The sequence below is a fragment of the Mustelus asterias genome, unplaced genomic scaffold, assembly GCF_964213995.1.
Source record: "Mustelus asterias unplaced genomic scaffold, sMusAst1.hap1.1 HAP1_SCAFFOLD_259, whole genome shotgun sequence".
Lineage (NCBI taxonomy): Eukaryota > Metazoa > Chordata > Chondrichthyes > Carcharhiniformes > Triakidae > Mustelus > Mustelus asterias.
The window spans coordinates 431,479-447,606 of record NW_027590225.1 but is presented as its reverse complement, the minus strand read 5'-3'; the positions used below and the strand labels follow the sequence as shown (position 1 = coordinate 447,606).

Here is a 16,128-nt window from a genome sequence, read left to right as displayed (position 1 = left end):
CACGTCCTTCTGGTAGTGCGGCGACCAGAACTGGACGCAGTACTCCAAATGTGGCCTAACCAGCGTTCTATACAGCTGCATCATCAGACTCCAGCTTTTATGCTCTATACCCCGTCCTTTAAAGGCAAGCATACCATATGCCTTCTTCACCACCTTCTCCACCTGTGTTGCCACCTTCAAGGATTTGTGGACTTGCACACCTCGGTCCCTCTGTGTTTCTATACTCCTGATGACTCTGCCATTTATTGTATAACTCCTCCCTACATTATTTCTTCCAAAATGCATCACTTCGCATTTATCCGGATTAAACTCCATCTGCCACCTCTCCGCCCAATTTTCCAGCCTATCTATATCCTGCTGTATTGCCCGACAATGCTCTTCGCTATCCGCAAGTCCAGCAATATCAGAAGGACATATTTTACACAGAGGGTGGTGGGGGCCTGGAATGCGCTGCCAGGCAAGGTGGTGGAGGCGGACACACTGGGAACGTTTAAGACTTATCTAGATAGCCATATGAACGGAGTGGGAATGGAGGGATACAAAAGAATGGTCTAGTTTGGACCAGGGAGCGGCACGGGCTTGGAGGGCCGAAGGGCCTGTTCCTGAGCTGTATTGTTCTTTGTTCTTTGAATGGCCTCCTTCTGCACTGTAGGATTCTATGATTCAATGAACAATGTGCGGTGGGCAGGTCAGACGCTAGGTAAGTATGACGCCTGTCAAAACCTGTGCGCTCCCTTTCCAACACAAGTCAGGAGTGTGAAGAATACTCAGCGAGCAACATTAGAGCCGCTCAACGAAACCAAGAGCTGCGCTACTGGAATTCGTATCCATTCCCCAGGCACCTGTGCACTGTGACAGCAGCATCTACAGACAACAGAGCAGCCAACCCAGCCCACACGCTGCCCCCCAGTCCCTGCAACCCCCTCCACCCACGGGTCCAACCCCCGGTCCCTGCACGCCCCCCCCCCCCCCCCCCCACCCCCCTCAATCACTTGTACAACCCCTGGTCCCTGCACCCCCTCCCCAAATCACTGGTCCAACCCCTGGTCCCTGCACACACGCCACCCCCCCCCCCTCCACCCCCGCCTCCCCCCACCCACCCACGGGTCCAACTCCTGGTCCCTGCACGCCTCCACCCATTGGTCCGATCCTCACCTCGCAATCCCAGCCCCAGTCCAGCAGACCCCCCCATCCCCAGACCCACCCTGACCCTACACCGTAGTCCCACCCCACCCCCCCCCCCTCCCTCTCCACCCGCTGTTATTATTAGTTGGTCAGGAACGCAATAATCTTGTTATATGACAAGGTGCCCCCTACATTGTTTCTAATTGTGAGCATCCATCCAGCTGCCTCGGCTGTTTCCCCTTCGCTTTAGCTTCACCCCAATCAACATTGCTCCCCAGTCTCTCTGCTGTCAGGCTGCTAGTTGAACATCTAGCCGTGAAGGTCATGTCTCACCAACGTGATTGAGTTTTTGTAGAGGTGACAAAGATGATTGATGAGGGAAGGGCTGTGGATGTAGTTTATATGGACTTTAGTAATGCGCTTGACAATGTCCCACATGACAGACTGTATGGAAACTAAAATCACATGGGATTTGGGGTGAGCTGGCTAGATAGATACAGAACTGGCTTGATTATAGAAGACAGAGAGTAGCAGTGGAGGGAGGAGGAGGGAGCAGAACCCTTAGGAACATGAACATACAGAGGGATCTGGGCGTGCAGGTCCACAGTTTCCTAAAGGTGGTAACACAGGTGACCAAGGTGAGTAAGAAGGCATATGGCATGTTTGCCTTCAACAGCCGGAGCACTGAGTACAAGAGTTGGGAAATCACGTTGCAGCTATATAAAAACTTGGTTGGGCCGCACTTGGAGTATTGCGTGCAGTTACTCGAAAAGATGTGGAAGCTTTGGAAAGAGTGCAAAATGGATGTTGCCTGGTCTAGAGGGTGTTGGCTATGAGGAGAGGTTGAATAAAATGGATTGTTTTCACAGGAAAGACAGGGGCTGAGGGGAAACCTGATAGAGGTCGACAAAATTATGAGAGGCACAGACAGGTTGGATAGTCAGAGGATTTTTCCCAGGGTGGAAGAGAAGGGCGCCGGGGGGAGGGTGCGGGGGGAAGAAGGACAGGGCGCCCGGGGGGGGGGGGAAGAAGGACGCCGCGGGAAAGGTCAAGACGCCGCGGGAAAGGTCAAGACGCCGCGGGAAAGGTCAAGACGCCGCGGGAAAGGTCAAGACGCCGCGGGAAAGGTCAAGACGCCGCGGGAAAGGTCAAAGACGCCGCGGGAAAGGTCAAAGACGCCGCGGGAAAGGTCAAAGACGCCGCGGGAAAGGTCAAGACGCCGCGGGAAAGGTCAAGACGCCGCGGGAAAGGTCAAGACGCCGCGGGAAAGGTCAAGACGCCGCGGGAAAGGTCAAGACGCCGCGGGAAAGGTCAAGACGCCGCGGGAAAGGTCAAGACGCCGCGGGAAAGGTCAAGACGCCGCGGGAAAGGTCAAGACGCCGCGGGAAAGGTCAAGACGCCGCGGGAAAGGTCAAGACGCCGCGGGAAAGGTCAAGACGCCGCGGGAAAGGTCAAGACGCAGGGCGAAAGTTGAAGATGCAGGGGATAGTTTCATAGAAATCATAGAAACCCTACAGTGCAGAAGGAGGCCATTCGGCCCATCGAGTCTGCACCGACCACAATCCCACCCAGGCCCTACCCCCATATCCCTACATATTTATCTGCTAATCCCTAATTTCCTACCTATCTCAGGACACTCAAGGGGCAATTTTAGCACGGCCAATCAACCTAACCCACACATCTTTGGACTGTGGGAGGAAACCGGAGCACCCGGAGGAAACTCACGCAGACACGAGGAGAATGTGCAAACTCCACACAGACAGTGACCCAAGCCGGGAATCGAACCCAGGTCCCTGGAGCTGTGAAGCAGCAGTGCTAACCACGGTGCTACCGTGCCAGCATTCAAGGTGCAGGGGGATAGTTCAAGGTGCAGGGGGATAGTTCAAGGTGCAGGGGAAAAGTTTAAAATGTAGCGGGAAAGTTTAAAATGTAGCGGGAAAGTTTAAAATGTAGCGGGAAAGTTTAAAATGTAGCGGGAAAGTTTAAAATGTAGCGGGAAAGTTTAAAATGTAGCGGGAAAGTTTAAAATGTAGCGGGAAAGTTTAAAATGTAGCGGGAAAGTTTAAAATGTAGCGGGAAAGTTTAAAATGTAGCGGGAAAGTTTAAAATGTAGCGGGAAAGTTTAAAATGTAGCGGGAAAGTTTAAAATGTAGCGGGAAAGTTTAAAATGTAGCGGGAAAGTTTTTCACGCAGGGTGGTGGAAGCAGTTACATTAGCAACATTTAAGAGGCATCTAGTTTTAGTATTGAGGGGAATGGGTTCGAAATGTTTATGTGAATGTTATTGACAAGAGGATGTGACTTTGTTGACAGCTCTGAATCTAAAAAAAAATGTACCATTGACTCGCAATGGAATGTAAATTCTGGGAGACCCAAGGAAACACGAGGTGAACAGTTGTCTCGGGTCTATATGACTAATTAGACACGAGATGACTTATACCTCCAAACAATGGACTCGGTGAATTTGGACAATTTCCAGATCAGGGATCCCGGAATAAGGAGAAGTATTCTGGAACTCGGGCGACTTTACCTTTCTTGTGATGAGGCTGGTTGTAATTGCCAGGCCGCCCAAACCCCAGAGGGAAACTTGGGAGAAGCAGCTATGACAATGATGCGTGATATATATTTTATAACAATAGCAAGAGATTTCAAACCCTCTGGAGATGTTAAATATTAAACAGTCGCTCCCGGGTATTGGGTGGGGGGGGGGTTAAACAGTCGCTCCCGGGCATTGAGGGGGGGGGGGGGTTAAACAGTCGTTCCCGGGTATTGAGGGGGGGGGTTAAACAGTCGCTCCTGGGTATTGAGGGGGGGGGGGGGGGGTTAAACAGTCGCTCCCGGGTATTGGGGGGGGGGGGGGGGGTTAAACAGTCGCTCCAGGGGATTGAGGGGGGGGGGTTAAACAGTCGCTCCAGGGGATTGAGGGGGGGGGGGTTAAACAGTCGCTCCAGGGGATTGAGGGGGGGGGGGTTAAACAGTCGCTCCAGGGGATTGAGGGGGGGGGGGGTTAAACAGTCGCTCCCGGGTATTGAGGGGGGTTTAAACAGACACATTTCTGTTGCAAGCAGTAACTCACGTTGCAAATATGTAGATGAAGCTACTGTCCAGCTGAGAGACTTGGCTCCATACAAGACAACTGGCCAGCTACAGAAGCTCAGGGACTGAGGAAAAAAAGGACTATCTCGTGCAGACAGAATACAGTCCGACTGGATCAAAACTCAACATGTCCTTGACTTACCGAGCAGGGCCACAAGCAACAGAATAATTACAAGGTAGGCCGCTTTCTGTCTTTTATAGAAATACAGGAGAAGGCAAAAGATGATAATCACCACAAGCTAGGATACAAAAAGGAACAGGTCAGTGAGATTAAATTGGAATCACACTGTGCAAACTGAGTGCTGATAACACTGTTAGAGACATGGCTCCTTGTCCAAGTCACGTTGCTACCTCTACCCCCTCCCCTTCTCTCCCACTCCCTCCTCACCCGCAACTTCCCCGCCAACCCATTACCCCTCCGACCAAACCCCCTCACACTTGCCCTCCCCCTCCCCTTATCCCACTGCATCACCCCGCACCGTTCCCCTCCCTCCCCCCCACCCTCTTCCACCACTGCCGTCCACTCTGCTGCAAGAGATGAGTACAATGAGGCCATTCGGCCCATCGGCTCTGCTCCATCATTCAGTGAGAACTTGACCGATCTGACATGATAATCCAGTTTCTCGTCGAACGTCCATAACCCTCGATTCCCTCACTGATTGATAATCCGTCTCTCTCAGCCTTGAACATTTTTAACAACCCAGCCTCCACAACCCTCTCCGGGAAAGAATTCCACAGATTCACTCCCCTCTGAGGAGAAATTTCTCCTCATCTCTGTCTTCAAAGGGCAACCCTTCCCCTCCACTGCACCATCTCCTCCTCCCCTCCCCCTGCATCCCTCCACACCCATCCTCCCCTCCCCCTCCACCCATATCAGCACCTCTCCTTCCCATCCTCCTCCTCCTCTCCTACCCTCAGCCGTATACCCCTCCTCCTACCTCCCTCCACCCCCAATCCTCTCCACCCCCTCTCCTCCACCTCCTCCCCATACCCACCATCCCATCCGCTCATCCGACCTCCTTTGCCCCCTCTCCTCTTCCCCTCCTCCTGCTCTGGCCACACTTGTTCCTCCTGCCCTCCACCCCATCCACTCCTCAACCCCTCTTCTCCTCCTACACCCTCTCATTTTGCCCCTCTCCTCCCCTCCGCCACTCCCACCCCATCCATCACCGCTCCCCTCCGCCTGCACTCTCTTCTCCTTCCCTCAGCAAATTCTACTCCTCTGCTTCCTCTCCCATCTGCCTCCACGCTCCTCCTCTTAACCTCCACCCCCTTCCCCCCACTCCTCCTCCCTTCATTCTCCCTTCCCCTTTACCCCTCCTCCTCCTCCCCCACCCCTCCCCTCCCCTCTGCCCCCTCTCTTCCCCCTCAGTCCTTACCAGGTATAGGAGGAATGGTAGCCCGAGAAGGTGCAGTTGCAGGTTCCTCCCAGAAAGCTTCTCATGAGTATTTGGTGCGAATGTAACCAGCAGATAGATTCCGATCACTGTCAGAGCACAGCCAAGAAACGACAGCACGTAATGTCCTTTGGATTGGGAAACACACCCATCAACAGGCTGCACATTGCTTCTCAATTACTGCTTATACAACAGAACCTGCGCTACTGGGTCAAGGAACACCAACTCATAACACAATACAGCTCAGAGACAACCATTTGGCCCACTGATTCTACCCTTTCCTCATCCCTGCCATCCTCCTCCCCAAGGTATTTCTCCAATTTCCTATTGAAGACGATGTTTGAAGCAATATTCAGCACCCTATCAGCCAGTGAATTCTCAATCTGTCAGCTTCTGCTGCAGCTAGTTCTGTTTTTGCCAATCACCTCTACTCCGGTTATTTACCCTTTAGGCGCTGGAAACCATTTTCTTTTATTCATTCCATCAAAAACATTCATGATTTTCGGAATCCCTATCAAAGCTTTCTCCACTGGAAGGGGAACAGATCCAGCTTCACTGATCTATCAATGCAACAGCTTTGTTAACCTGTTCGATCACCTCAAAATAACCCAGGTCTCATTTTCCTGGCACCTAGCACAATGTGGCTTGTACTGTTGCTGCTCATTCTTCAAACACAGCTTTTCACTACACACTTTCCTCTATGAAACTTCATCTGCCACTTCATTCCTCCAGCTGTCTCTTCCAGTCTATTACTATCTCCTTCATTGTCCCTTTCTGAGGGATTGGAGCAGGGGTCAGGGATTCAGGTTCCTGGATCATTGGGACCTCTTTAGGGGCAGGTGCGACCTGTACAAAAAGGACGGGTTTCACTTAAATCCCAGGGGGACCAATATCCTGGCGGAAAGGTTTGCTAAGACTACTGGGGAGTGTTTAAACTAGAATGGTTGGGGGGTGGGAATCAAACTGAGGTGACTGGGAGAGAGGAGGTTAGCTTAAAAATAAAAGGGGCTTGTAGACAGTGTGAGAGGGAGGATAGGCAGGTGACGGAGAAGGGGAGCGCTCAGACCGAAGGGTTGAGATGTGTGTATTTTAACGCAAGGAGTGTAGTGAACAAAATGGATGAGCTTAGAGTGTGGATCACTACTTGGAAGTGTGATGTGGTGGCCGTTACAGAGACTTGGTTATCTCAGAGACAGGACTGGATACTTCAAGTGCCGGGTTTCAGATGTTTCAGGAGGGACAGGGAGGGGGGCAAAAGAGGTGGGGGAGTGGCACTGTTGATCAGGGATAGTGTCACGGCTGTAGAAAAGATGAACGCCACAGAGGGATTGTCTACGGAATCTCTGTGGGTGGAGGTTCACAACAGGAAGGGGTCAATAACTTGACTGGGTGTTTTCTATAGGCCGCTCAATAGTAGCAGGGATGTGGAGGAGCAGATTGGGAAGCAGATCCTGGAGAGATGTGATAATAACAGAGTGGTCGTGATGGGAGATTTTAATTTCCCAAATATCAATTGGAATATCCCTAGGGTAAGGGGTTTAGAACATAGAACATAGAACAGTACAGCACAGAACAGGCCCTTCGGCCCACGATGTTGTGCTGAGCTTTATCTGAAAAAGATCAAGCTATCCCACTCCCTATCATCCTGGTGTACTCCATGTGCCTATCCAATAGCCGCTTAAATGTTCCTAAAGTGTCTGACTCCACTATCACTGCAGGCAGTCCATTCCACACCCCAACCACTCTCTGCGTAAAGAACCTACCTCTGATATCCTTCCTATATCTCCCACCACGAACCCTATAGTTATGCCTGGGTTTAGATGGGGAGGAGTTTGTTAGGTGTGTTCAGGAGGGCTTCCTGACACAGTATGTGGATAAGCCTACACAAGGAGAGGCTGTACTTGATTTGGTATTAGGGAATGAACCTGGGCAGGTTTCAGATCTCTCAGTGGGAGAGCATTTTGGGGATAGTGATCATAACGCTATCTCCTTTACATTAGCATTGGAGAGAGATAGGATCAGTCAAGCTAGGAAAGTGTTTATTTGGAGTAAGGGCAATTATGATGCTATTAGGCAGGAAATTAGAGGCATAAATTGGAAGGAGGTTTTCTCGGAAATGTACAGAAGAAATGTGGCAAATTTCCAAGGAAAATTTGTCTGGAGCTCTGCACAGCAACGTTCCAATGAGACATGAGTTATGGTAGGTTACAGGAACCATGGTGCATGAAAGCTGTAACGAATTTAATCAAGAAGAAAAGAAAAGCCTACAAAAGGTTCAGGGAGTTAGGTCATGTTAGAAATCTAGAAGAGTATACGACTAGTAGGAAGGAACTTAAGAGGGAAATTAGAAGAGCAAGAAGGGGTCATGAGAAGGCCTTGGCAGACAGGATAGAGGAAAACCCCAAGGCATTCTACAAGTATGTTAAGAGCAAGAAGATAAGATGTGAAGGAGTAGGACCTATCAAATGTGACGGTGGGAAAGTCTGTATAGAACTGGTAGAAATGGCAGAGGTACTCAATGAATACTTTGCTTCAGTATTCACAGTGGAAAAGGATCTTGGTAGTTGCAGTGCAGACTTGCAGTGGACTGAGAAGATTGAGCATGTGGACATTAGGAAAGAGGGTGTGTTGGAGCTTTTGAAAAGCATCAAGTTAGATAAATCGCCGGGACCGGATGGGATGTACCCCAGGTTACTGTGGGAGGCGAGGGATGAGATTGCTAAGCTTCTGGCGATGATCTTTGCGTCACGGTAGCACAGTGGGGCGGCACGGTAGCACAGTGGTTAGCACTGCTGCTTCACAGCTCCAGGGTCCCTGGTTCGATTCCCGGCTCGGGTCACTGTCTGTGTGGAGTTTGCACATTCTCCTTGTGTCTGCTTGGGTTTCCTCCGGGTGCTCCAGTTTCCTCCCACAGTCCAAAGATGTGCAGGTTAGGTTGACTGACCAGGTTAAAAATTGCCCCTTAGAGTCCTGGGATGCGTAGGTTAGAGGGATTAGCGGGTAAATATGTGGGGGTAGGGCCTGGGTGGGATGTGGTCGGTGCAGACTCGATGGGCCGAATGGCCTCCTTCTGCACTGTAGGGTTTCTATGATTTCTATCAATGGAGACGGGAGAGGTTCCGGAGGATTGCGGATATGGTTCCGTTATTCAAGAAAGGGAGAAGAGATAGCCCGGGAAATTATAGACCAGTGAGTCTAACCTCAGTGGTTGGTAAGTTGATGGAGAAGATCCTGAGAGGCAGGATTTATGAACATCTGGAGAGGAATAGTATGATCAGAAATATCCAGCACGGCTTTGTCCAAGGCAGATCATGCCTTACGAGCCTAATTGGATTTTTTGAAGATGTAACTAGACACATAGACGAGGGAAGAGCGGTAGATGTAGTTTATATGGATTTCAGCAAGGTGTTTGATAAGGTGCCTCATGCAAGGCTTATTGAGAAAGTGAAGGGGCATGGGATACAAGGGGACATTGCTTTGTGGATTCAGAACTGGCTTGCCCACAGAAGGCAAAGAGTGGTCGTAGATGGGTCTTTTTCAGCATGGAGGTCGGTCACCAGTGGAATGCCCCAGGGATCTGTTCTGGGACCCTGTGATTTTTATAAATGACCTGGATGAGGAAGTGGAAGGATGGGTTGGGAAGTTTGCTGGTGACACAAAGGTTGGTGGTGTTGTGGATAGTGTAGAGGGCGGCACGGTAGCACAGTGGTTAGCACTGCTGCTTCACAGCTCCAGGGTCCCGGGTTCGATTCCCGGCTCGGGTCACTGTCTGTGTGGAGTTTGCACATTCTCCTCGTGTCTGCGTGGGTTTCCTCCGGGTGCTCCGGTTTCCTCCCACAGTCCAAAGATGTGCGGGTTAGGTTGATTGGCCAGGTTAAAAAATTGCCCCTCAGAGTCCTGGGATGTGTAGGTTAGAGGGATTAGCGGGTAAAATATGTGGGGGTAGGGCCTGGGTGGGATTGTGGTCGGTGCAGACACGATGGGCCGAATGGCCTCCTTCTGCATTGTAGGGTTTCTATGACTTCTATGATTTCTATGTCAGCAGTTGCAACGAGACATAGATAGGATGCAAGACTGGGCGGAGAAGTGGCAGATGGACTTCAACCCAGATAAGTGTGTGGTGGTTCATTTTGGCAGGTCGAATAGGATGAAAGAATATAATATTAAGGGTAAGACGCTTGGCAGTGTGGAAGATCAGAAGGATCTTGCGGTCTGGGTTCATAGGACGCTCAAAGCAGCGTCGCAGGTAGAGGCTGTGGTTAAGGCGGCATATGGAATACTGGCCGTCATCAATAGAGGAATTGAATTTAGAAATCAGTAGATAATGCTCATAGAAATCATAGAAACCCTACAGTGCAGAAGGAGGCCATTCAGCCCATCGAGTCTGCAACGACCACAATCCCACCCAGGCCCTACCCACACATATTTTACCCACTAATCTACACATCTCAGGACTCTAAGGGACAATTTTTAACTTGGCCAATCAACCTAACCCGCACATTTTGGACTGTGGGAGGAAACCGGAGCACCCGGAGGAAACCCACGCAGACACGAGGAGAATGTGCAAACTCCACACAGACAGTGACCCGAGCCGGGAATCGAACCCGGGACCCTGGAGCTGTGAAGCAGCAGTGCTAACCACTGTGCTACCGTGCTGCAGCTGTATAGGATCCTGGTCAGACCCCACCTGGAGTACTGTGCCCAGTTCTGGTCGCCTCACTAGAGAAAGGATATGGAGGCCATCGAAAGGGTGCAGACGAGATTTACAAGGATGTTGCCTGGATTAGGTGGCATGCCTTATGAGGATAGGTTGAGAGAGTTCGGTCTTTTCTCCGTGGAGAAGCGAAGGATGAGAGGTGACCTGATAGAGGTGTATAAGATGTTGAGAGGTATTGATAGAGTGGATTCTCAGAGACTTTTACCCAGGGCTGAAATGGTTGCCACAAGAGGTCACAGGTTTAGGGTGCTTGGGAGTAGGTACAGAGGAGATGTTAGGGGTAGGTTTTTCACTCAGAGGGTGGTGGGTGTGTGGAATCAGCTGCCAGAAGTGGTGGTGGAGGCGGATTCGATAGGGTCTTTTAAGAGACTTTTGGATAAGTTCATGGAAGTTAGTAAGATCGAGGGTTATAGGTAAGCCTAGTAGGTAGGGACATGTTCAGCGCAACTTGTGGGCCGGAGGGCATGTTTGTGCTGTAGCTTTTCTATGTTCTTCTATGTTCTATTGTTTACTATATTTTTAACTCCACATTCCATATTAATGTTCCAGGCTACAGTTGTTTCAGGCGGGATAGAGGGGGATGTAAAAGGAGTGGGAGAGGTGCACTACTGGTTAAGGAGAATATCACAGCTGTATTGCGGGAGGAAACCTGAGAGGACTCATACAGCAAGGCAATATGGGTAGAGCTCAGGAATAGGAAGGGTGTGGTCACAATGTTGGGGGTTTACTATAGGCCACCCAACTGCCAGCAGGAGATTGAGGAACAGATATGTAGGCAGATTTTGGCAAGGTGTAAAAGTAACAGGGTTGTTGTGGTGGGAGATTTTAATTTCCCCTATATTGACTGGGACTCACTTAGTGCTGGAGGTGTGGATGGGGCAGAGTTTGTAAGGAGCATCCAGGAGGGCTCCCTGAAACAGTATGTAGATAGTCCAACTAGGGTAGGAGCCATACTGGACCTGGTACTGGGGAATGAGCCCGGCCAGGTGGTCGATGTTTCAGTAGGGGAGCAGTTCGGGAACAGTGACCACAATTCAGTAAGCTTTAAGATACTGATGGATAAAGATAAGTGTAGTCCTCAAGTGAAGGTGCTAAATTGGGGGAAGGCTAATTACAACAATATTAGGCAGGAACTGAAGAATGTGGATTGGGGGCAGATGTTTGAGGGCAAATCAACATCTGGCATGTGGGAAGCATTCAAGTGTAAATTGATAAGGATTCAGGACAGGCACATTCCTGTAAGGATGAAGGATAAGTCTGGCAAGTTTGGGAACCTTGGATAACGAGAGATATTGTGAGCCTAGTCAAAGAGAAAAAGGAAGCATTTGTCAAAGCGAGGAGGCTGGGAACACACGAAGCAAGTGTGGAATACAAGGAAAGTAGAAAGAAACTTAGGCAAGGAGTAAGAAGGGCTAAAAGGGATCACGAAAAAGCATTGGCCAGCAGGATTAAGGAAAATCCCAAGGCTTTTTATACATATATAAAGAGCAAGAGGGTAGCCAGGGAGAGGGTTGGCCCACTCAAGGACAGAGGAGGGAATCTATGCGTGGAGCCAGAGGAAATGGGCGAGGTATTAAATGAGTACTTTGCGTCAGTATTCACCAAAGAGAAGGACTTGGTGGATGATGAGTCTGGGAAAAGATGTGTAGATAGCTTCAGTTATGTTGAGATCAAAAAGGAGGTGGTATTGGGGTTCTTGAGAAACATTAAGGTAGACAAGTTCCCAGGGCCTGATGGGATATACCCCAGAATACTGAGAGAGGCAAGGGAGGAAATTGCTGGGGCCTTGAGAGAAATCTTTGTATCCTCACTGGCTATAGGGGAGATCCCAGAGGATTGGAGAATAGCCAATGCCGTTCCTTTGTTTAAGAACGGTAGCAAGAATGATCCAGGTAATTACAGGCCGGTGAGTCTGACATCAGTGGTAGGGAAATTATTGGAGAGGATTCTTCGAGACAGGATTTATTCCCACTTGGAAATAAGTGGACATATTAATGAGAGGCAACATGGTTTTGTGAAGGGGAGGTCATGTCTCACTAACTTGATCGAGTTTTTCGAGGAAGTGACGAAGATGATTGATGAGGGTAGAACATAGAACATAGAACAGTATAGCACAGAACAGGCCCTTCGGCCCACGATGTTGTGCCGAGCTTTATCTGAAACCAAGATCAAGCTATCCCACTCTCTATCATCCTGGTGTGCTCTATGTGCCTATCCAATAACCGCTTAAATGTTCCTAAAGTGTCTGACTCCACTATCACTGCAGGCAGTCCATTCCACACCCCAACCACTCTCTGCGTAAAGAACCGACCTCAGACGTCCTTCCTATATCTCCCACCATGAACCCTATAGTTATGCCCCCTTGTAATAGCTCCATCCACCCGAGGAAATAGTCTTTGAACGTTCACTCTATCTATCCCCTTCATCATTTTATAAACCTCTATTAAGTCTCCCCTCAACCTCCTCTGCTCCAGAGAGAACAGCCCTAGCTCCTTCAACCTTTCCTCATAAGACCTACCCTCCAAACCAGGCAGCATCCTAGTAAATCTCCTTTGCACTCTTTACAGCGCTTCCACATCCTTCTTATAGTGAGGTGACCAGAACTGCACACAATATTCCAAATGTGGTCTCACCAAGGTCCTGTACAGTTGCAGCATAACCCCACGGCTCTTAAACTCCAACCCCCTGTTCTTCAGAACCTACCTTTGACCCCAGTCTTCAGAACCCGACCTTTGACCCTGTAATCCACATTTAAATTTGTCCTACCAAAATGAATCACTTCACATTTATCAGGGTTAAACTCCATCTGCCATTTTTCAGCCCAGCTTTGCATCCTATCTAGGCTGTGGATGTTGTCTACATGGACTTCAGTAAGGCCTTTGACAAGGTACCTCATGGCAGACTTGTGCAGAAGGTGAAGTCGCATGGGATCAGAGGTGAGTTGGCAAGGTGGATACAAAACTGGCTCAGTCAAAGAACACAGTAAGAGTTTTAACAACACCAGGTTCAAGTCCAACAGGTTTATTTGGTAGCAAATACCATTAGCTTTCGGAGCGCTGCTCCTTCGTCAGATGGAGTGGAAATGTGCTCTCAAACAGGGCACAGAGACACAAAATCAAGTTACAGAATACTGATTAGAATGCGAATCCCTACAGCCAACCAGATCTTAAAGCTACAGACAATGTGGGTGGAGGGAGCATTAAGTACAGGTTAAAGAGATGTGTATAAAATGTGTATAACTGATAGCCAAGTTCCGCACACATGAGGACGGCCTAAACCGGGATGTTGGATTTATGTCACATTATCAGTAATCCCCACAGCATTCTAATCAGTATTCTGTAACTTGATTTTGTGTCTCTGTGCCCTGTTTGAGAGCACATTTCCACTCCATCTGACGAAGGAGCAGCGCTCCGAAAGCTAATGGTATTTGCTACCAAATAAACCTGTTGGACTTTAACCTGGTGTTGTTAAAACTCTTACTGTGTTCACCACAGTCCAACGCCGGCATCTCCACATCATGACTACCATCGGTCAAAGAAGACAGAGGGTAGCAGTGGAAGGGTGCATTTCTGAATGGAGGGCTGTGACAAGTGGCGTTTTTCAGGGATCAGTGCTGGGATCTTTGCTGTTTGTAATATATATATATATAAAAATGATTTGGAGGAAAATGTAACTGATTTGATTAGTAAGTTTGCGGACGACACAAAGGTTGGTGGATTTGCAGATAGCGATGGGGAGCATCAGAAGATACAGAAGATACAGCAGGATATAGATCGGTTGGAGACTTGGGCGGAGAGATGGCAGATGGAGTTTAATCCAGACAAATGTGAGGTAATGCATTTTGGAAGGTCTAATTTAGATAGGAAATATACAGTAAATGGCAGAACCCTTAAGCGTATTGATAGGCAGAGGGATCTGGGTGTACAGGTACACAAGTCACTGAAAGTGGCAATGCAGGTGGAGAAGGTAGTCAAGAAGGCATACGGCATGTTGCAGCTTTATAGAACCTTAGTGAGGCCGCACTTGGAATATAGTGTTCAATTCTGGTCGCCACACTACCAGAAGGATGTGGAGGCTTTGGAGAGGGTACAGAAAAAATTTATGAGGATATTGCCTGGTATGGAGGGCATTAGCTATGAGGAGTGGTTGGAGAAACTTGGTTTGTTCTCACTGGAACGACGGAGGTTAAGGAGCGACCTGATAGAAGTCTACAAGATTATGAGAGGCATGGACAGAGTGGATCGTCAGAAGCTTTTTCCCAGGGTGGAAGAGTCAATTACTAGGGGGCATAGGTTTAAGGTGCGAGGGGCAAGGTTTAAAGGAGGTGGACGAGACAGATGTTTTACACAGAGGGTGGTGGGTGCCTGGAACTGCTGCCGGGGAAGGTAGTCGAAACGGATACGGTAGTGACTTTTAAGGGGCGCCTTGACAAATACATGAATAGGATGGGAATAGAGGGATATGGTCCCCGGGAGGGTAGGGGGTTTAGTGAGGCAGCATGGTCGGTGCAGGCTTGGAGTGCTGAAGGGCCTGTTCCTGTGCTGTAATTTTCTTTGTTCTTGTTCATTCAAATCATAGATAGATATCAAAAACATGCTCAGAAAATGCTGGAAAATCTCTGCAGATCCGACAGCATCTGTGGAGAGAGAATAGAGCCAATGCTTCGAGTCTGGATGACCCTTCGTCAGAGCTGCTCTGAAACGTTGGCTCTATTCTCTCCTCACAGATGCTGTCAGACCTGAGATTTTACAGCATTTTCTGTTTTTGGTTCAGATTCCAGCATCCGCAGTATTGTGCTTTTATCAAAAACATGCTCACATTTCAGCTAACAAAGGATAAATGTGTATTTTCTCACTTACGTAGAAATTCTTTGGGTTTCCATTTGTCCCTCAGGAATATGATTCCCAAAATTGAGCTGGCTAATGAGACAGAAAGTACAAATCAGAGGTGTGGAGCTCAGCTTCTGTCAACTCATACGCAGCTCAACCCTTCAGGGTCCACCTCCCATTACCCACCCCATCGCTCCCCTGTCCCCTCCCTCACGCCGCCACAGAATGTCTCCCCATCAATGCAACCCTCTTTTTGGGATTCTTTCCTCCTTTATCACAAGGGGCACTCCATTCCTACGGGATCTGCAGTGAGCAACTGCTTTGTTTGCCCAGGTTTCAGTAGGGGAGCAGTTGGGGAACAGTGACCACAATTCAGTAAGCTTTAAGATACTGATGGATAAAGATAAGTGTAGTCCTCAAGTGAAGGTGCTAAACTGGGGGAAGGCTAATTACAACAATACTAGGCAGGAACTGAAGAATGTAGATTGGGGGCAGATGTTAGAGGGCAAATCAACATCTGGCATGTGGGAGGCTTTCAAGTGTAAGTTGATAGGAATTCAGGACCGGCACATTCCTGTACAGATGAAGGATAAGAATGGCAAGTTTTGGGAACCTTGGATAACAAGAGATATTGTGATCCTATTCAAAAGTAAAAAGGAAGCATTTATCAAGGTTAGACGGCTGGGAACACATGAAGCAAGTCAGGAACACAAAGAAAGTAGGAAGAAACTTAAGCAAGGAGTCAAGAGTGCTAAAAGTGTCATTGGCCAGCAGGATTACAAAAAATCCCAAGGCTTTTTATACACATATAAAGAGCAAGAGGGTAGCCAGGGAGAAGGTTGGCCCACTCCAGGACAGGGGAGGGAATCTATGTGTGGAGCCAGAGGAAATGGGTGAGGTATTAAATGAGTACTTCGCATCAGTGTTCACCAAAGAGAAGGACTTGGTGGATGATGAGTCGGGGA

At 49.0% G+C, this 16,128-nt stretch overlaps 1 protein-coding gene across 4 annotated transcripts in view; it reads right to left on the bottom strand.

Annotated features, from left to right (window-relative positions):
- nipal3 (NIPA like domain containing 3) overlaps positions 1-16,128 on the bottom strand; it is a 97,301-nt gene that overhangs the window by 64,095 nt on the left and 17,078 nt on the right. For 2 of the 4 annotated variants that reach the window (XM_078204083.1, XM_078204082.1), the window contains exons 4-6: positions 15,194-15,253; positions 5,600-5,745; positions 4,363-4,459 (exon numbers count right to left, since the gene is read on the bottom strand). In XM_078204083.1, coding sequence (XP_078060209.1) covers positions 4,363-4,459; positions 5,600-5,745; positions 15,194-15,253 — 303 coding nt within the window. The remainder of the gene's footprint in view (positions 1-4,362; positions 4,460-5,599; positions 5,746-15,193; positions 15,254-16,128) is intronic. The other 2 variants (XM_078204085.1, XM_078204084.1) reach the window with 1 other exon arrangement.